This window comes from Pan troglodytes, chromosome 1, assembly GCF_028858775.2.
Source record: "Pan troglodytes isolate AG18354 chromosome 1, NHGRI_mPanTro3-v2.0_pri, whole genome shotgun sequence".
Lineage (NCBI taxonomy): Eukaryota > Metazoa > Chordata > Mammalia > Primates > Hominidae > Pan > Pan troglodytes.
The window spans coordinates 201681820-201703538 of NC_072398.2; the positions used below are offsets into that span (position 1 = coordinate 201681820).

The window sequence follows — 21719 nt, forward strand, 5'->3', positions numbered from 1 at the left end:
TACTTATGCATCGCTTAACAACAGGGATGCATTCCGAAAAATGCACTGTTAGGTGATTTGGTCTTTGTGCGAACACCACAGAGTGTATTTACACAAACTCAGATAGTAGAGCCTACTCCATGGACCTGGGCTGCACGGCATAGCCTATTGCTCCTAAGCTACAAACTTGTACTGAATACTGTAGGCAATTATAACACAATGGTAAGTATTTATGTATCTTAACATAGAAAATGCACAGTAAAAATACGCTATAAAAATAATAAATGGGCCGGGTGTGGTGGCTCAAACCTGTAATCCCAGAAATTTGGGAGGCCGAGGTGGGTGAATCATGAGGTCAGGAGTTCGAGACCAACCTGGCCAACATGGTGAAACCCCGTCTCTACTAAAAATACAAAAAATTAGCTGGGTATGATGGCACGAGCCTGTAATCCCAGATACTTGGGAGGCTGAGGCAGGAGAATCACTTGAACCTGGGAGGCAGAGGTTGCAGTGAGCCGAGATCGCGCCACTGCACTCCAGCCCAGGTGACAGTGCGAGACTCTGTCTCAAAAAAAAGAAAAAAAAAATCATAATAAATGATACACCTGTATAAGGCATTTACCATGAATGAAGCTGCAGGACTGGAAGCTGTCCTGGGTGAGTCACTGAGTGACTGGTAAGTGAATATGAAGGCCTAGGACATTCCTGTACGCTACTGTGAGCTTTATAAACACTGTATGCTTAGGCTACAATACACTTATTTAAAAATAGTTTTCCTTCTTCAATAATAAATTAACCTTAGCTTACTGAAATGTTTTAATTTGAATTTTTTGACTCTTGTAATGACATGCACATAGTACAGCTATACAAAAATATTTTCTATCTTTATTCTATACACTTTTTTCTATTTAAAATTTTTTTTCGTTTTTTAAATTTTTTTTGTTAAAAACTAAGACACACACACACACACACACATACACATTAGCCTAGGCCTGCACAGGGTCAGGATCATCAGTATCGCTGTCTTCCACCTCCACATCTTGTCCCACTGGGAGGTCTTTAAGGGCAATAACACACATGTAGCCGTCATCACCTATGAAAACGTTGCCTTCTAAGACTTGGAACCAACCCAAATGTCCATCAGTGATAGACTGGATTAAGAAAATGTGGCACATACACACTATGGAATACTATGCAGCCATAAAAAAGGATGAGTTCATGTCCTTTGTAGGGACATGGATGAAGCTGGAAACCATCATTCTGAGCAAACTGTTGCAAGGACAGAAAACCAAACATCACATGTTCTCACTCATAGGTGGGAAATGAACAATGAGAACACTTGGACACAGGGCGGGGAACATCACACACCGGGGCCTGTCATGGGATGAGGGGAGGGGGGAAGGATAGCATTAGGAGATATACCTAATGTAAATGACGAGTTAATGGGTGTAGCACACCAACATGGCACAGGTATACATATGTAACAAACCTGCACATTGTGCCATGTACCCTAGAACTTAAAGTACAATAAAAAAAAAAAAGAAAGAAAATCGTGCCTTCTTCTGGGACACTTCCTGAAGGACCTGCCACAGGCTGTTTTACAGTTAACTTTTTAAAAAATAAGTACACTCTAAAATAATGATTAATAGTATATTAAATACATAAACCAGTAACACAGTCATCATTAACTATTATGTACTGCACATAATTGTATGTGCTAGACTTTTTTACAACTGACAGTGCAGTAGGTTTATTCCAGCTTCACCACAAACAAGTGAATAATGCATTGCACGACGACATTATGATGGCTACAATGTCACTAGGTCACAGGAGTTTTTCAACTCCGTTATAATCTTATAGGACCACCATGGTATACGTGGTCCATTGTTGACCAAAACTTCATTATGCGGTGCACGACTGTACGCATGTCCCTCCTCCTGCTCTGGGTGAGGCTGTGAGGGGCTTATTCAACTCCAGCCCTCCCCACATTTTCAAGCCAATCTCTGCCCAGATCTAAGCTGGCAGGGTCCAGTGGGGGACTGTCAGTGGGGCCTAGATAACCTGCCCCCACTCCCTGTGCCTTCACATATGCTGTCCTTCTCCCTCCAAAACTCCTCCTCCCCCTACTTTTCTTGCCTGATGAACTCATACTCATCCTTCAACTCTCAACTGAAATGACCCTCCCAGCAAGAACCCTCTCCGGTGCCTGGCCTAGAATTCCTACTCAGCAACTAACTGGCAGAATGAATGCAGGATCACCAGGGACCCCCTGATGAGCTCAACTTCCTCAAACCCCAACCAGGGCAGGGAGGCTGCTCCATTGTGCTTGGGTTCCACCTTCCTGTGCCATGGTTTGAAGATGACTTCACCTCATTTGCTTCTCTGCTCTCAGGAACCACGGTCTTCAGCTGCCTATAGTTCAATGTCTGAAAGCAATTGATTCCTATATTTTAGCTGGATTTCTGGTTGCTTACAGCTGGATGGCAAATCAAGTACCAGTTATGCCATTGTGGTGGGATGCCCAAACCCTTAATTTTACAGATGGGGAAACTGAGGTCCAAAGAGAAAAGACTGGCCTAATTTGGTGGTTGCCAAAGTGTTTCAGAAAATCGTAGGTATGCAAGATGATTAAGTGGTGTCCCATTAAAAAGAAGAGCAAGAGGAGGAAGAGGAATTCTGTGTTTTAAAGGAGTCTGTGAAATTCTGGTTTAAACAAAAACAAACAGGTTTCTTCCCTGCAAGACCTCTCGGGGCTTTCGGCATGTTTGTTTGCATTTTAAATCTTCAAGAGAGGAGTGGAAACAGCAATGTTTCATAAACATCTTTTGCCACGGAGGGCTTTTCTTGTTTGTTTCATGAAACATCCTCAGGAGAACACAGTGCAATGTAGACACTGAGAGATGGGCTCTGGAAAGACTTCAGATCAATTCCCAGCTCTGTATGTGACCGTGGGGATGTTACCTACTCTCTCCAAACTTCCATTCTCACATGTCAAGTGAAGGTAAAAATTGTTACAATCCAATATGATGATGTAAATATTAAATATAATAATGTATATAAAGCACCCAGCCCAGTGCCTGGCACACAGCGAGCACCTGCAAGGGCAACTGTTGACATTACTAGTCATTTCCAGGAAAGGAAGGAAGCCCCTGAGTGCCAGAAAGCCATGGCAGCTGGCTGACAAGAGTCTTGGTCCTTCTCTGCTGTAAGATCTTGGGTCTGGGACCTAAAAGGCAGCTTGAAAAGATGATTCCAAGGAGTGTCCGTAACGCACCACCAGGCAAGTGCAACAGTTTCAAGAAGAGGGACTTCTGTTGGCTCAAAGAACTCAGAGAAGAAACTGGCGAGATGGAGAAGCCCTCGTGCTCTTTGTGGAAAGTGGGCCGACAGCTCCACAGAGAGCTCTCCTGGCAGAGAAAGGAGCAAATGAGGGTGGCAGAGAATCAAAGAGTTTATCCCAGAGATCCTGAAAGGCTGGCAGCCCTGGCACAGCCCCACAAGGAGGCATGCAATCAGTGCGCAGTGGCTGAGGACAAGCAAAAAGTCCCGCCTGGAAAGCCAGAGCCACATCTGGGCAGCTGACAGCTGAGCCTAAGAATAACACAAGATGTTCTACAAATAAGACCACCAGGAAAGGAAGGGATGATGATGTTCCCAAAAGGACCCTCCAATTCCTGGGCCCAGAGAGGACAGGTCCCTACTCTCCTTGCCTATGAGTTCCCCTGTGGGACTTGAGACACACTTCCTACCCCACCCCATCCCCTACCTCTAAGGACCAGTTTGCCCATAGGCCCACCTTCAAAGTCTCCACTTTGGGACTCTCCCAGGCTCTTCCTAGCACCATCGTGACTGTGGAACATCTTCTGTGAGTAACCACTGGACAGCTGATGCTTTATGGGAGGGCTGAGGCCCAGAAAAAAGAACACTAGGTTTGGAGTCAGAGAGACCTGAATTCAAATTCTGGCTCAAGTTCCTTGACCTCTCTGGGTCTCAGTTTCCTCTTCTGGAAATGAAAATCCTCAGCCCTCCCTCAGTGATGGCACTTTCCCTGATTCCCACCACCCTCAGATGAGGAGAGGCCCCCAGTTATTCAATGTGGTAGCACCCCAAACTTTTCCTCCACTGTTTGCAATTAGCAAGTAAGTTTCTTTCCTACAGAAGCACAGCCTGTAATAAGAGCTAGCCATATCTAACATATTGAGTGCCCAGCACAATTCTTAAGTCATTTATTCCTTAGAATATCCATATGGCAGGGGCACTATCATTGTTCCTCTTGTGCAAACGAGAAAACTGAGGCCCAGAAGAGTTAAGTTACTTGCTCATTAAATGGAAGCACTAGGATTCAAACCCAGGCTTGAATCCACCTGACTCTGAGACCCTGCTGTCCGCACTGCTCTCTCTGCTTCCCTGATTAAGGGGCATTGATGGGCATGAAAAAACCTGGCACTTATTTGACAAACAATTTGGCCAACACCGACTGGCACCCACAGGAGTCAATAGCTCCAGACGGACAAGGCCCAGGAGGATCTGAGGGTTTTCGCAGGCAGGATTTCAGAGACAACAGGGCTCATTCCAACACCTTGGGAAGGTTCCAGCTGGCTTTTTCACACCAGCCCCGCCACCAGTTACCCACAGTGATAAGTCCTTCATTTAAAATTTGCATAGAAGGATCCACCAAAATCAAAATGGCTTTCCATTCTAAACCACAAAAACCTGGCCTCCACTGTTTGGAAAAGAAGGAAGTGGAAGGCAGACCAGCAAGTGGAGGGCAGAGAAGAATAAAGAGAGAGAAGGTGCTGAGGCACAGCTCAGCTCAGCTCCTGGACACGTTTTGGTTTTTTTTTTTTTTTTTGTCTTTTTTTTTTTGAGACAGAGTCTTGCTCTGTCTGCCAGGCTGGAGTGCAGTGCAGTGGAGTGATCTCGGCTCACTGCAACCTCTGCCTCCCAGGTTCAAGCAATTCTTGTGCCTCAGCCTCCCAAGTAGCTGGGATTACAGGCGCCTGCCACCATCCCTGGCTAATTTTTTTATTTTTAGTAGAGACGGGGTTTCACCACGTTAGCCAGGCTGGTCTTGAACTCCTAACCTCAAGCGATCTGCCTGCCTCTGCCTCCTCAAGTGCTGGGATTACAGGTGTGAGCCACCGCACCTAGCACCTTTTGAGTTTCCAACCATCACCTCTGCCCAAGCTCAGTGCCCCTTCCTCCTCACCATCAGTCAACCATACCCATCTCACCAAAATGCTGACCACTCCTGCCCAAGGGCATATTTTCTCAAAACTAACAGCACTGATCGTCCCCACTATCCACATAGCAATTAGCCTGGTCCCGACTTCCCTGGGTCAGTCCTGACTCCCCAACTCATCAGTGAATCCCAGGAGCAGAGCCCGTGTTTCCTGCCTCTCTCTGTCTCTCAACAAGACTCAGCGGTTAGGCATGAGCCCACACCACCCTGATCTCCTGCTCTCTCTAGCACCCACTGGAGGATTTAGTGCAGTCACACCTCTCCCTGTCTCCTCCCATGCCTATCACCACACATTTGCACATACGGTGCCTCCTCTACACATGCCCTTTCCTTCCCATCTCTGCGGTCTGAATCCTACCCATCCCTCGAGGTGCAGCATGATGCAGTAGAAACAAATTTGCAATTCAGAAAGACTTGCATTTAAGTCCTGACTCTGCCACTTTCTGGCTGTTTAACCTGGACAAGTGACTTCCCCTCTCCAAGCCTCTGTTTCCTGATTTGTAAGCTGAAGGGTTAATAACAGCTACTAAGCAGGCAGGTGCGGTGGCTCACACTTGTAATCTCAGCACTTTGGGAGGCCAAGACGGGTGGATCACTTGAGGTCAGGAGTTCGAGACCAGCCTGGCCAACATAGTGAAACCCCGTCTCTACAAAAAATACAAAAATTAGCCAGGCATGATGGCAGGTGCCTGTAATCCCAGCTACTACGGAGGCTGAGGCAGGAGAATCACTTGAACCCGGGAGGCAGAGGGTTGCAGTGAGCCGGGATTGCACCACTGCACTCCAGCCTGGGCGACAGAGTGAGACCCCGTTTCAAAAAAAAAAAAAAAACAGCTACTAAGCAGGGTAAAATGGTATAAAATGGTGAAAATTTAATAAGAGAGATTACAAGGAGAATATGATTAATAAGTGCATAACACTGAGTTTAAAAACATAAATAAAATGGCCAAATACCTAGACAAATATAACTTATCAAAAATATAACTTTCTATTTTTAAAAAAATAGAAAGCCTGAATAGTTGTTTAGTCCTTTAAATATACCAAATTAGAAGTTTAAAATCTGGCCAGACACGGTGGCTCACACCTGTAATCCCAGCACTTTGAGAGGCAAAGACAAGTAAATTGCTTGGGCCCAGGGGTTCAAGACCAACCTGGACAACATGACAAAACCCTGTCTCTACAAAAAATACAAAAAAAAAAACAAAGTAGCAAGGCATGACAGTGGGCACCTGTCGTCCCAGCTATTCAGGAGGCTGAGGTAGGAGGATCACTTGAGCCCAGGAGGTCGAGGTTGCAGTGAACCATGATCACACCACTATAGTCCAGCCTGGGCAACAGAGTGAAACCCTATCTCAAAAAGAAAAAAAAAGAAAAGAAAAGAAAGGAAACATCATAATCATCATGACCAAGTTGAATTTATCCCAGGAATTTAAGGTAATTTTTTAAAAATCTAAAAATGTCACTCATCCCATTAGCAGACAAAAGGGGAAAAAATAATTATCACAATAATTGCAGAAAAAATTATTTGGTAAGTTTAATGCCCACTTAAAACCTCTCAGCAAACTAAAAACTAAAAGGAATTTGGTTAGCCTGATAAAAACATTTCTACCAAAACCCCAAAGCAATCTTCATTCTGTGTTTAAATATTAGAAACATTCCTGTTAAAGTCAGGAAAAGAAGACAAGGATTCCAGCTACAACCAGTCTATTCAACACAGTACTGGAGGTCCCAGCCAAAAAAACATGGGGAAAAAGAATAAGAAGTGGGAAAGAAGAAACAACTATTTCTTCTGCAAAGGATATTCACAGATCCTTTAACGCTCAGAAAGCCTGAAACATTCTACAGACAAATGAGAATAAGAAAGCATATCGAGAAGTATGAATATAAGGCTGGGCACGGTGGCTCACGCCTGTAATCTCAGCACTTCGAGAGGCCAAGGTGGGTGGATCACCTGAGGTCAGGAGTGCGAGACTAGCCTGGTCAACATGGTGAAACCCCATCTCTACTAAAAAAAAATACAAAAATTAGCTGGGCGTGGTGGCGCACGTCTGTAATCCCAGCTACTTGGGAGGCTGAAGCAGGAGAATCACTTGAACCAGGGAGGCAGAGGTTGGAGTGAGCTGAGATTGCGCCACTGCACTCCAGCCTGGGTGACAGAGTGAGATTCTGTCTCACAAAAAAAAAAGAAGTATGAATGTAAGATCAATATACAATCAAAAATAAACTGCATTTCTCTATATAAGAAATGGAAATGTAATATTTGAAAAGTGTACCATTTGCAATTGAAGTCAAAAATAAAGAACCTACGGACATCTATCTAAAAAAAGATGTACAAGATTTTATGGAGAGAATTATTGAAAGACATTCAAGACCTAAATAAATGGGGCAATATACATTACTTTCATGGGTGGAAAGACAATTTCATAAGATGGCGATTCTTCCAAATTGATCTATAAATTCAATACAAAACCATCCAACAAAGTTTTTCAAGAAACTTAAAGAGATGACTCTAAAATTTATAACAAAGAGAATTAGCCGAGCGTGATGGCTCATGCCTGTAATTCCAACACTTTGGGAGGCTGAGGCGGGCAGATCACTGGAGCCCAGGAGTTTGAGACCAGCCTGGAGTAACATAGTGAAACCCCGTCTCTACCAAAAAAAAAAAAAATGCAAAGATTAGCCAGGCATGGTGGTGCACCCCTGTAGTCCCAGCTCCTCGGGAGGCTGAGGTGGGAGATCGCTTGAGCCCGGAAGACGAAGGTTGCAGTGAGCCCAGACTGTGCCACTGCACTCCAGCCTGGGTGACAGAGCTAGATCCTATCTCATTAAGAAAGAGAGAGAGAATGAAAACAAAAATAGCCAAGACATCCTTGATGAAGCACAAAGTTGGCACAGCTTCATGTTTCAGATATCAAGACTTAAATAGCCTCGATAATTAGACCGTGTGGTTAGGAATCAACCAAACCGACCAATGAAAGAAACAGGGAACTGAAAAATGATCTACTTATCTGTAGAAATGGGGTGTGCGAGAAAGATGGCACTGCAAATCAGCAGGGAAAGCGTGAACTATAATAAATGATGCTGGGACAGTGGCTTATCACCATGGAAAAAATAAAATCCTTAATTTATACCACCACACACAAAAATCAATTCCAGATGGATAAAGATTTAAATATAAAATGTAAAATGTTATAAGTTCTAGAAAAAAAGCAAAAAATATTTTATAACTTTGGATAGGGAAAACTTCTTTAAAAAACACAAAAAGTAGAAATCACAAAGAAAAAGACTGATGAATTTAAATACGCGAAAATAAAAATCTTCTGTTCATCCAAAGACACTATAAATAACCTAGGAAGATAAGCCACAAATTGGGAGGAGATATTTGCAATTCACAAGTGACAAATGATTATTATCCTAAATATATAAAGAACTCCTAAAAACCACTAAGAAAGCAACAGAAAACCCAATAGAAAATTAGGTGAAAGACATGAACAGGCATTTCACGGAAAAAGAGACCTGAATGGCCATTGATGACTTGAAAATACGTTCAACCTCATTAGTCATCAGTGAAATGCAAATTAAGACTATAGAGAATTACCATTTTATACAAACTAATGTGGCAGAAGTGAAAAAGGCTGGCAAATTTTGATCTTGATGTAGAGCAACAGAAAGTCTTACACACTGCTGCTAGGAAAGAAAACAGGCAGAGTTGCTTTGGAAAGCAACTTGGCACTCTTATTAAGCTGAAGATGCACGTACTCCATAATCCAGCAATTCTATTTCTAGAACCTTGTGTGCAGGTGCATCTAGACATCCACATCAGAATATTCACAGCAGTCTCATTTGTGATAACAAGAAAACTAAAAACCAATCGAATGCCCATGGATGGCAGAATGGAGAAGTCAATTGTGATACAGCCATACAATGGGAAACTACGCATCAGAGAAAGTAAATGAACTGCAGCAAAACATCCACATGGGTAAATTTAAATATGATGTGGAGTTAAGAAGTAGTGTGTGATTTCATTTTTATAAAGGATGAAAATGAGCAAAACTATACAATGCGTTGTTTGGGGATATATGTACACATGGTAAAACTACCCCCAAAAGTCCGGGCGCGGTGGCTCACGCCTGTAATCCCAGCACTTTGGGAGGCCGAGGCAGGTGGATCATGAGGTCAGGAGATCGAGACCATCCTGGCTAACACGGTGAAATCCCGTCTCTATTAAAAATACAAAAAATTAGCCAGGCGCAGTGGCGGGCGCCTGTAGTCCCAGCTACTAGGGAGACTGAGGGAGAAGAATGGCATGAATGCCGGAGGCGGAGCTTGCAGTGAGCAGAGATTGCGCCACTGCACTCCAGCCTGGGTGACAGAGGGAGACTCCGTCTCAAAAAAAAAAAACAAACAAAAAACTATCCCCAAAAAAGGTAGGAAAATTATAAACACAAATTTCAAGGGAGGCTAGGCACAGTGACTCACGCCAGTAATCCCAACACTTTGGGAGGCTGAGGCGGACAGATCAATTGAGGTCAGGAGTTCGAGACCAGCGTGGCTAACATGGTGAAACCCTGTCTCTACTAAAAATACAAAAACTGGCCAGGTGCGGTGGCTCACGCCTGTAATCCCAAGACTCTGGGAGGCCAAGGTGGGTGGATCACCTAAGGTCAGGAGTTCAAGACCAGCCTGGCCAACATGGTGAAACCCCATCTCTACTAAAAATACAAAAATTATCTGGGTGTGGTGGCACACACCTGTAATCCCAGCTACTCAGGAGGCTGAGCCAGGAGAATTGCTCCAACCCTGGAGGCAGAGGTTACAGGGAGCCAAGATCACGCCACTGCACTCCAGCCTGGGCAACAGAGTGAGACTCTGTCTCAAAAAAACAAAAAAATTAGCCGGGTATGGTGGCAGGTGCCTGTAATCCCAGCTACTTGGGAGGTTAAGGCAGGAAAATCGTTTGAACCTGGGAGGCAGAGGTTACAGTGAGCCGAGATCATGCCACTGCACTCCAGCCTGGGTGACAGAGTGAGACTCCATCTCAAAAAAAAAAACCACAACAATTTCAAGGGAATATTTACATCTAAGAAAGAGGTAGGGGATATAGCCAGGGAGGTGTACCAAGATAATGTTCTAATTCACCAATGAGGTTCATTGCTGTTTGTTGTATTGTTATGATTTTATGACTTTCATAAACATTACGTATTCTCTTCTGTACAAATCAACACTAAACAGAATAAAAAGATGTGGGATGAAGCAAGTTATGACACAGACCTAGTACATAACGGCTGACTCACTATATTCTGTGAATACAAGCACAGCCCTAAGTGATTTTGCACACATTATCTCATTTAGTCTTCACATCGGCCCTACTAGCAGAGGCAATCTGCATTCCCATTTTATACACAAGGAAACAGACATCCAGAGGGCTTAAGTGACTTGCCCCAGGTCACACAGCTAAGAAAGGGAGAGGTAAGCCCAGGTCTGACTCTATATCGGTCTCTCTCAGCCACTGTATCCCCACCTCTCACATAACAGGTGCTCAATAAGGGGTGAGGCCACTCTGATCCCTCTGATCCTACAGCAGCACCTCCTCCTTGACGATTGTCACAATGGACCTTGCATTCCTTTTACTAGCAGAATTCCTTGCAAGCTCCTCTAGTACACAATGCAAAAACGCCACCTGTGCTGGCTCTGTATCCAGAAGGTATCCAGCAGGAGCACCATAGATGCTTCACTTTTGGTTGCAGGTGTTACAGAACTCACCTGATATGGGGACCCTATTGTCTCAGGTCGGGAGCCCCAGAGCCATGAAGAAGGGGTAGGAGGGCCGGGCACTCACCCCGGGTGCTGTAGCCATGGGTGTCCATGAAGGACAGGCCCAGCCGCTCGTCCTCCTGCAGGGTGCTCTGGTCTGTGAAGCTGCGGTCCACGGCGCTCATCATGTGTGTCTTCTCCTGGCGGTAGTTGACGGTGGCCTTGGTCATGTTCACCGGCTTCCTGGAGAGGGGGGTTGAGGGGAGACACAGGCATTGTGTGGGGCTGGACAGCACCCAGAGGTGGCTGGGGAGGCCCTGGAGTAAGGGGACCTCAAGGCCAGGAGCCAGCAGCTGTCCTAGAAGCATCTCTGGATGCTGAGGGCTCTGCCCCCATCCTTCACTCACTAGACCCAGAGCTGCTTCTTCCCTGAAAAGGGCTTGGCAGAGCCCGTCCTAGGGACCTTTGCTAAGGGAAAGGGGTGGAGCAACAGTGGATTCAGGCTGGGATCTCACTCCTAAGTTTCACTGGCCCCCTGGGCTTAGGAAATGGGAAAGAAAGTCACTCCAGGGCTAATTTGGTGTCACAGCAGACAGCCCCCCTCACCCCCACTGCACCCCAAACTAGGAAAATGGCTGGCCCAGCTCCAGGCCCAGCATGTCCCCACCTCTCTCCTCCCTGTGTTAAACAGGGACCGCTCTCCAGACTCCTCCTTCTCCTGCAGGAAGGAGGGACTACACCCCTCCTTCCCCGCAGAGAGTCTAGCTTGTGCTCAGCCAGAGCTCGGGGGCTTCCCCCACGCACAGAATGAACTCCACCCTTGGCTTCTCCCTACTGCCAGTAGCACCTAGGATGGTCCCAGCATAGACCACCACAGACTTGTAAAGAGACCCACAGAAGGTCCAGATTCCCACCACTGCCCACCAGTCCATCCTGCTGCTCAGAGCAGCAGGGAAGAGAAAGAGAGACCTCCTCTCCCTCCAGGCCCAGCTTCACGGATGAGGATGGCAGTTTGTGACTTCGAAGGAACTTGGAGGAAAGTGGGAGGGAGAAAAGGAGGTGGGGAGATAGGGCCATGGACAGAGGACAGCCAGCCAGCCTGGCTGAACATGGAGCCCAGAGAGGACCCGTCACTGAGCAGATGCTGGCCTAGAGGGCGGTCTCCAGGGGTGTGCCACAGGCTCTGTTCCCAGCCCAGGATTCCTGGCCTACCTGGAAGAAGAGCTACAGAAACAAACCAACCCGATCCCCAGAAGATGGAACCCGGGAGGGACACCTAACGCTGTTGGCATCCAGCTGAGCTCAATGTGAGATTAAGCAGACGGAATTTAATACAGATTCTTTGAGAAGTTCTGCATCTGGTTTTGAAAACTAACTGCGCAAGCAGCAGGGAGAGCTGCCTGTCCACAGCCCCTGCAGGAGCCGAGCTGGGGGCTCAGCGCGAGTCGCTGGGTGTTGAGTTGTTGGAAAAGCTCGTGTCAGGAAACACTAAGGTAAGGAGCTGTCCAGGGAGGAGGAGGTGAGAGACCCACTGTCCTCAGGGCTGGCCTGGCGCCCTCTGGGCCTGCACTTCGAGGGAGGGAAAACCAGCACAGGGGCAGGAGGAATGTTCCGGAAGGCTTGCAGAGTAGAAGACAGAGAGAGAAGACAGAGTAGCATCGGCAGGCTGTGGAGTCAGCAGGGGCCTGGGTTGTGTCCCAGTTCCAGTGCATTTTGCGACCTCCCACAACTCCCTTGGTCTCTCTGAGCCTCAGTTTCCTCATCAGTAAAGTGGGAGTGATAAAAGCTCCTATTTCTCAGAGCTGTTGTGAGGACTCTGTCAAGAACTGAGCACAGGGCTTGGCCCAGAGGAGGCTCCCAGGAAATGGTGGGTCTGCAGAGCTGGGGCTGCCTGGCTGGAGAAGGGACTTGTAGGGGCCTGAGAGTTGCCTGTGCTGTGGGAGAAGCTGCCAGTCTCAGAACAGGTAGGCCCCACCCACATGCACACAAGCACACACATGCACATGGACATGGGCTCCAGAGCGTGTCCTGAACGTGGATTTGGTTGGAGGTCAGGACATCCTTCTAACCACGAGGAACAGTAGACGTAAGGGGCTGCTCTGGTGGTGAAGGGGACATTGAGGCTCACGGACTTGCTGGGGGTGACTCAGCAGGGCCAGCTCTGAACCCATGCCTCTTAGGGGCAGAACCAGCACTCATGACCACGACTTGAGGAGGAAGATGCAGAGGGGAAGGACAGAGCAGAGGAAAGAAAGTCAGAGGCCGAGGTAACCAGGGAGAACCGGGTGGACACCAGGCCAGGCTGAGTGCAGCGAGACCAAGCCCAACCAGAGAAGGCGGGGGCAGGGGATCTCCCCCTAGGCAGGGCCGGGGACTCCCAGGCAAGGTAGAGCTACTTACGGGTAGTAGGAGTAGGCATAGTGGTCTCTCCTGGCAGCGTGCAAAGAGAGAACAGCACAGTTGTGTCCGAGGTCCGTCCACCAAGGCCGGGCTGAGGCAATGCCCAGGCAGCAGGGTGGGTACCTCCTGGGCTGGGGAGGGGGCTGGCCAGGGACTGAACAGGTCAGGAGGACCTCCCTGGTCGGGCTCAGATATTAATGACCAGGACCCAAGGCCCTTCTGAAACCTTCCCCAAGGCTACTGCAGGAGTGAGGAGGAGGTGGGAAAAGGACCTAGGGGGCCGCAGAGCTTTCACACACAGTCATACACATATGCACACTCACACAGACACACATGTAGATATATGCTCACATACACACTCATACATGGAGAAACACATATCAACACACACAAATGCAGACACACAGGTGCTGACATGCATACACACGTATTCAGACACACTTGACACACACTCAGACATATATTCACAAACACACACACACATTAGACATCCCCTGACACACACAGACTCATACTCTCTAGGCTAACTGTGCTTACCAGGGCTGTTCTCATCCCCCACCCTCCCACCCTGCACGGCCCTCTGCCCATAAGGGGTCAGCCCTTTGCCTGCACCTCCACCTGGGTGGGGACAGAAAGGGGGCAGGATGGAGAGGACTCCAGATGTATGCCCAGGACACAACTAGGGCCCACCCTTACCTACCCTGCCTGCCCCTGGGTGTGGGATCCACTAAAGGAGCCAGGTCATCCCCTCTGGGAGCACCTGGGGCACAGCTTCCATCAAGAGCCCTACCTTACCGCAAAGCACCCACAGTGTAAAGCAGGTTGGATTCCCATTTCATAGGCGGGGAAGCTGAGTCAGGGAGCATGGGCTGCCTGGGCCTCTCTGGGGGTCAGTGGCAGAGTCCAGAGCAAACACCTGCCCCAGGACCCTGGTCCTGGAACTTCCTCTGTGCTCTCCTCCCAGGCTCTCCAGAGGCCTCCATTCACTTGCCCCCACATCACCCTGTCAGCAGGGACCCCAAAGAATGGCCTTCCACAGGAAATCCTGCAGATGAAGGGGAGGAGAGCGGAAGACGGACCAGCAAAGGCAGGAGCTTGGCCCCAGGTCACAGAGCACATCTCCTCCATCCCAGGGAGAGAGGGGAGAGTCCAGGGCGCTGGGGCTGTTGCAGAGGCCCCACGAGGGAGGACACGGCTGAAGAAATGGCATTCTTCTGGCCTCAGTTGACACATTGTGCCTTCAAAAGGGCCTTCCCGGACCACTCTCCCACGAGTGCCAGCTACATGATGTCTCTTGTATTCTCTTTGCCCCCAACACCCAGCACCCTGTTCTTTTCACAATTTGCAATTATCTCTTCCATTTGTGCTTTTTCTAATTTCATGCCAGGCTCTCCACTGGCTACAAAGTACAGGAGGACAGAATCCTTGTCTTTTTGTCTCCCTCGGTTTCCCCAGGGCCCCACACATTGTAATCCCACAATAAATATTTTGTTGAATGGAGTAATCAATAAATGAGGAAAAATAAATAAAAGAACTTCACCTCCATGCGCTTCCACTTTCTTCTTTAAAAAGTGAGGTTAAGCCTGGGCATGGTGGCTCAGGTAGGCCTATAATCCCTGCACTTTGGGAGGCCGAGGCAGGTGCATCACCTGAGGTCGGGAGTTCGAGACCAGCCTGGCCAACATGATGATACCCTGTCTCTACTAAAAATACAAAAAATTAGCCGAGTGTGGTGGTGGGCGCCTGTAATCCCAGCTACTCAGGAGGCTGAGGCAGGAGAATCACTTGAACCCAGGAGGCAGAGGTTGCAGTGAGCCAAGACTGCATCACTGCACTCCAGCCTGGACAACAAGAGCAAAACTCTGTCTCAAAAAATACATACATACCCATCCTGGCTAACAAGGTGAAACCCCGTCTCTACTAAAAATAAAAAAAAAATTAGCTGGGCGTGGTGGTGGGCGCCTGTAGTCCCAGCTACTCGGAAGGCTGAGGCAGGAGAATGGCGTGAACCTGGGAGGCAGAGCTTGCAGTGAGCTGAGATCGCGCCACCGCACTCTAGCCTGGATGACAGAGCTTGAGTCCATTAAAAAAAAAAAAAAAAAAAAACACATACATACACAGTGAGGTTAATAATAATCTCCCACAGGGACTGCTGTGAGGCCCCAGCACCGGGAAGCACCCAGCAGTGCCCACAAACCACTCCTCCCTACACCTCAAAGTGGGGAGACCCGACTCCCCTGGGCTAGACTGTGGAGATATAGACAAGACAGGGCTTTCTCTGCCCTTCATGGAGCTCTTAACCCAGGAGAGGAGGCAAGCATTGAGCAAAACACTACAAGTAAGTAAATGACAAAGTGCGGGGAGAAGAAAGTGCTGCCACGGAGAAGGGTGGGGTATGGCGACTTCTGGAAGCACAGCCAGGGGATCTGACCTGGCCTGGGGTCACCAGCCTCCCTTCCAGGCCCTGGAATTCCCCTACAGCAGATGCATCCAGTCTGATCGTCCACAGAGGCAGGGCAGGATGGAGAATCTGAAATCTTCTTCCAGCTGGCCTCTATTACCCATAATCCCCCTGGGACTCCCTCCTGGGGGCGTGGTAACTGCCCTCCTCAGCAACTTCCTACTCTTGTTAGTTATGTTGGCACCCCACGTTGATCTGAACACCCCCATCCCTGCCAGGGCTGCTGCATCCCATGATACCCACAGTGCAGACTGCAAAAGCCCTGAGGAGCACGGAAGGCCCTGAAGGCCAGGCTCAGATCCAGGGGCATGCAGTGGGTACTACACAGTGAGACTGAATGGCTTTTAGAGGAAGTAAGGAGGTCCAGAGTGATGGGGGATGAGGGGTTCCTGGAGGCATCTGGGATAACTTGGGTTTATGGGGTAGCAAATACATAATGGAAGGTTTCCCAGTGAGGCCCTGACAACATTTCTGATCCACCCTGTCCTGGGCCCAGTGCTCTCTTTGCAGCGCTCTCTTTGACACCCCCCACTCGGCCAATCCTCTTCTCCTTGAGGGTAGATTTCTAGGACCTCAAATACCACCTGAAACTGAAATCTGCCCCCTCCATTATAGCCCTCTCCAGCCCCAGCCCTACTTAAAGTCATTTCTCAGGCCCCCTGGTGGGGGAAAGTCAGGGGCTTGCCATTCTGGGGGCACTGCCTGTGCACCAGACTCAGTGAGGCCTTCGCATTTGTAGGCGAGCCTGAGTTGAAGTCAGGCCCTACTGCTCATCAGCCAAGTGGCCTGGGCAAGGTGTTTTCGTTACAGTTTCTTCATTCAGAAAAAAGGGAGTCAGTCAAGATCCAAGAAGGAAATGTTCTCTGATGCATCCTGAGTGCAGAACAGTGCCTGGTACACAGTAGATGTCCAATAACTAATGTGCTCATGGATGATGTGTGTGAAGCTCCTGGCACATAGTAATCCCTCATTAAATGATACTTTAAAATAGTCTCTCTTAAAGCTGTGCAGGAACAACGAGGGGAAAAATCAGAGTGTATCGCCCTGGCTGGGCCATCCCCCCCCCCCATCTCCTCCACTCCGCTGCACACTCCACCCCTAGACTCTCTCTCTCTTGCTGGTGTCTGGCCTCAGGCAAGGTGGCCCCAGCCAGCTCTCTCTCTCATCTTCCTGGATCCTATTATCTGCTCCTGGCAGCCCAGAGATACAGCCAACTCATCCATGTATGCCCAGCCTGGCAGCAGTAGGGGCTATAGAAGCCAGAGCCCAGGTGGGGAAGGGTGGAGCTGGCTCTGCCTCTAGTTCTCCAGGTAGCCTTGGGCAGCCCTGCGTGCCCTCTAGGCCTCAACATCCCCATCCCTCATTTAAGGTGCTTGGACCACAGTGTCCCACGGCTGCCTGGTGGGGAACATGGTGGGGCAGAGCTGGCAAACAGAAAGGTCCCAGAAGCCCCCACCCAGCTTCCGACCAGCACTGCTGCTCAGCCTTCATCTGCTCCATTTACTAGGCTCCCAGGGAAGGGTTTTCTGGTGTTTTGAAGGCAGGTTCTGTTTCTTTAAAAAGATTTGAAAACCACTAGACTAGATGGCCTTGAACTACCTGGCAGCTCTTACGTTCTGGGGCTCTGAGCCTCTACAATTCTAAAGCCTAAGATTCCTAGAGTCCTAAATCCTACACTTCTGAAACTGCAAGATTCTAGGTTCTGGATTCTACAGTGTCCTGGGATTTATGCTGCCCTCTGCAAATCCACTAGGAAACACATTTCATGCAAACACAGGCTGGACCTTTGAGACACGAGGGATAGTAGGGGCTGCAGGGGGAGGGGTTTATCAGTCACAGGCCCAGGAGGGCTCCTCAAGGATCCACAGGAACAGGGTCCAGGGCAAGTTGAGCCTGAGAGAAGGTGGATCCCGGGAAGAGCCATGGCTCAGGGCCCTTGGTTTAAAGAGGAGTGAGCTCCATCCTCTGCTCAGGTCAACTGCACAATCCCATAAGCAGGGCAGACACCTTGGCTGAAGGTCTGCAGGAGGGTAGGGGTTCAAAGCCAGGTCACCTCTATGCCCTCCCTATTGAAACAGTCCCAGCAGGCATAGCTCCTTGGCACCAGGCACTGAGCGCCCCTCCCTGGATGGCAGCACCTGGCACCAGCCAGAACTGTACTCCAGCCATGCCATTCCAGGGCAGCCCCATCTGCTCAGTCTCTGGCTTCCCACCACCCAGCTCAGATCCATCTGTAGAGGCAATGCCCAGGCTGGCAGCCCTCCACACACCTGCAGGACAGCTGCCCTACCAGCTCTTAGCCACTATTCCTCTGTGCCACCAGGCCTCTAAGGGGTAGAAGCCACTGGTGGGACAGGGCACCGGCCTCACTCACCCCTTGCGGATGATGACAATGATGGCACCCAGGAGAAGGATGAGGACAGCAAGCCCCCCTGCACAGATGCCCAGGATAAGCCCCATCTCCTCCGATCTCTGGGACACCTCCAGGGGCCGCTTGCTTTCCTTGCAGGCAGCTGGGGAGAACAAAGCAGAACAAGGGATCAGAGGAAAGACAGGGACCATCAAGCCCCTCCTGTAGGTGGCTGTGCCCAAGGAACAAACTGGGCTGCACAAACCGCCCCACATCCTCAACATGTGTCCTGCCTTTTGAGCAAATCTACCTCCTCACCATCCCTGATACCTTCTGCACTTCCACGCCACAGTCCTCACTGATCCTTTGCCAGGAATAGCTTCCCTCGCTTCCCACTTTCTCAGATCCTCCCAGCTCTCAGTGGATAGGGGAGAGCAGACACCTGGGCTTCAGCCCCACCCTCTTGCCCTCCTGGGAGGTAACAGGGATTAGGAATTGTGTACCTAGGGCATGGTTAGTCCATCTCAGGATGGGGAACCAACCACATTCCCTGTCTGGAAGCAGGAAAGATACCTACAGCACAGGGCCCATGCTGACCTCACCTTCTCCCCCACCACAGGAAAGCCGGACAGATACGTAACCCAGAACCAGCACCCAGTACCCATCACCCCCAACGCCCAACTATAATGGCTCCTCTCCACAAGCCTGCTCCAGGCCCCTGCTGTCAGCCTGGGAGAAGGCGCCCTTGAGGTAGGGCACATGGAAACCCAGCAGCAAAGCCCCTCCTGGCCCCAGGACTGCCCAACCACCCTCCTCTACTCCCACAGCCCTAGGTCCTCAGGATCCACCTCCCCAGCGCTGGGCAGGTGAGAAACCTGCCGCTGAAAGGCTGCAGGAACTCAGCGGACTTACCTTTCCTGGCAATGCGGATGCAATTCAGCCGGGTCTCCTGGAGGCACAGATGGGGGTCTCAGCGTTGCTGAAGCCCCGACCTCTCCCTCCCCAGGGTGGGAACCTCAGACAGCGTTTCTTGGGCCTGTTCAGGGCTTTGTCTGGTGCTGATGGCATCAAGGGACACCCCACCCGAAGGCAGGCCTGGGGGGACCCTTGAGAGCGGGGCCTAGAGGGGAGGCACCTGCAGTGCCTTAGGAAAGGGGGATGAGATCGGAAGCAAAAGAGAAACAAACGTCATGGGGAAATGGGCGGGGCCTCGGACATCGGGGCGAGGCCTAGGGCCAGAGGTCCAGCTAGGAAGTCAGAAACCAGGCAAGAAACCAGGCAAGAAGCAGAGGAGGGAGGAGCCTGGAGGATAAGGTGGGGCTTCAGGGAGGAGGCGGGTCCTAGGCCTTAACACAGGAACGCTGGAATCTGAGATGGACTCCTCTGGGAAGAGAAGCATCTAAGATAGAAGGCAGGGCCTCAGGAAGGGGCAGAGACTAGACTGGGGACCTGGATAGAAAGGAGGAGCCTGGGAAAGAAGGCTCAGGAAGGGGGTAGTGCTCTGTGGGAAGGAGCCTGGGGTCAGGAGGGCTGGCTATGGGAGGGGTGGGACCATGGGGGAGGGGCTATGGGAGGAGGGACTATGGGACGGACTCTGGGAGGTGGGGCTGTGGGAGGCGGGGCCGTGGGGGTGGCTCTATGGGAGGTAAGGCTATTGGAGGTGGGGCAATGGGAGGTGGGCAAAAGGAGGCAGGGCTATGGGAGGGGCAAGGTTATGGGGGAGGAGCTGTGGGGCCAGGGCTATGGGAGGTGGGGCTACAGGAGGTAGGGCTATGGGGGGTGGGCTGTGGGAGGAGGAGCTATGGGAGGTGGGGCTACGGGAGGTGGGGCTATGGGAGGTGGAGCTATGGGAGGTGGAGCTATGGGAGGTGGGGCTATGGGAGGTGGGGCTATGGGAAGTGCCGGGCCTGGAGTCTGCGCTGGGCCTGCTCCAAGGTATCTCCTGTCTGCCATCCCCCACACCCAACCACGCCCACCATGACCCTGGCCGGTCCCTCACCCCCTTCAGGTGGCTTGCTGCCTGGAAGTAGATGAGATAGGCCTTCCTAGGCTCAAGTGGTGGGTTCCAGAAGCCTCGGTAGGTCTGGTTGTCACCCACGGTAAAGGGCATGGCCTCAGGTAGACTGCTGGCCGCCAGTTCGGCCCCGAAGTAGTGCACCAGGCCTCGGGCCAGCGCCGCCTCGAAGGTCAATGGCACTGGGAAGCAGTCCTGTCCACCTGGCTCCCGCCGCAGCCTCCGCGCCCGCTCCTCCTCCACAATCACCTGGTACACACTGGACAGGGAGGAGAGTGTACAGGGGATCACAGGCGGCCAGAGGACTGGGAGAGCCAGCTGGCAGTTAAAGGCATGCGCTTTGTGGTCAAGCCCTCCTGGGGACTAACTTCCACACACTGCTCCTTACTAGCTGGGCAAGTCCCCTAACCTCCCTGGGCCTCGGTTTCTTCCTCCATAAAATGGGAGTAATTGCAAGACTGTTCAGAAGATAGATGGGAAGAACAGGCAAGTTAAGCAAGCAGCCAGCACCTGTCAGCGGTTATTCCTGTTACTAATCCAGGCTAAGAGGATCGTGGACCCTGCTCAATATAACCAAGCCATAAGGCCCCAGCCTGCTTCCTCCATGAGTCCTCCTGTGTGTGTGACACAAGACCTGGGAAACCAAAGCTACTGAAAGCTCCCTTCTGGGACTCAGTAAATGACAGGGTTAACCAGATTCATTCATTCATTCATTCATTCATTCAGAAAGAGATGACTGAGCTCAGACTATGAGCCCTGTGCTATACACTAGGCATCTGGGCTTCCTAAAACTGACCTCTAGTAAGAGACAGTCATTTAGCAAACAAGGACACCCAACACTATGTCTCTAGCACCCTCCCAATGCCAAGGCAGCCTCTGATCAGCAAATCGGAGCCCTGCTGTCTCAGGATCCTGACTGCCCACTCTGGTTCGTGCTCCCTGGTCCCAGCTGTGTTTCTATTTTATCTCTTTACTAAATAGGTTTCTGCTATGAGCTCCTCCAAATCCTCTGCAGAACAAAGTGGAGAGTAAATAAGTGAATCCTGACAAATTTAAATATTTCCAGTTACAGTCTCGGTCACGTCTTGGCGTGTGACATCCCATACTGACAGCCTCTCCTTGGGGAAGCAGAAATGCCTTTTCCTTGCTCACCAGATGTTTCTTTGGAGCATCCAAGTTGTGGGGAATCATCCCAGAGTGTTGGACACCAGCCCATGGCTTGTCACTAGCCCATTATAAACACCAGTCCAAGCCCCTTTCAGCCTCCATTACCCCAGGCTAAGGTCAGGCCTCTCCTAGCCCTAAATCCCACCAGGAGGTAATCATTAACATTAGCCATGAACAAAGTGCATCTTAATCTAGAATAATCCCCATTGTGCAGATAAAGAAACGGAAGCTCAGGAAGGTAACGGGACATGCCCAGGGTCATGCAGCCATCTTGCCGCTCCCCTCCCACCAAGCCTGCCCCCACCTAGCCTTGCAATCATCATCCTGAGGGACCCTGACCAGTGCTGCTCAC

At 50.1% G+C, this 21719-nt stretch overlaps 1 protein-coding gene across 13 annotated transcripts in view; it reads right to left on the reverse strand.

The window, feature by feature from the left end:
• Positions 1-21719, reverse strand: part of PTPRU (protein tyrosine phosphatase receptor type U) — a 90172-nt gene that overhangs the window by 23704 nt on the left and 44749 nt on the right. For 7 of the 13 annotated variants that reach the window (XM_016957734.3, XM_016957736.4, XM_016957732.4 and 4 more), the window contains 5 exons: positions 20186-20459; positions 19099-19135; positions 18211-18349; positions 13376-13405; positions 11061-11218 (listed from right to left, as the gene is read on the reverse strand). In XM_016957734.3, the coding sequence (XP_016813223.1) occupies positions 11061-11218; positions 13376-13405; positions 18211-18349; positions 19099-19135; positions 20186-20459 (638 nt within the window). The remainder of the gene's footprint in view (positions 1-11060; positions 11219-13375; positions 13406-18210; positions 18350-19098; positions 19136-20185; positions 20460-21719) is intronic. The other 6 variants (XM_016957756.3, XM_016957749.3, XM_016957741.4 and 3 more) reach the window with 3 other exon arrangements.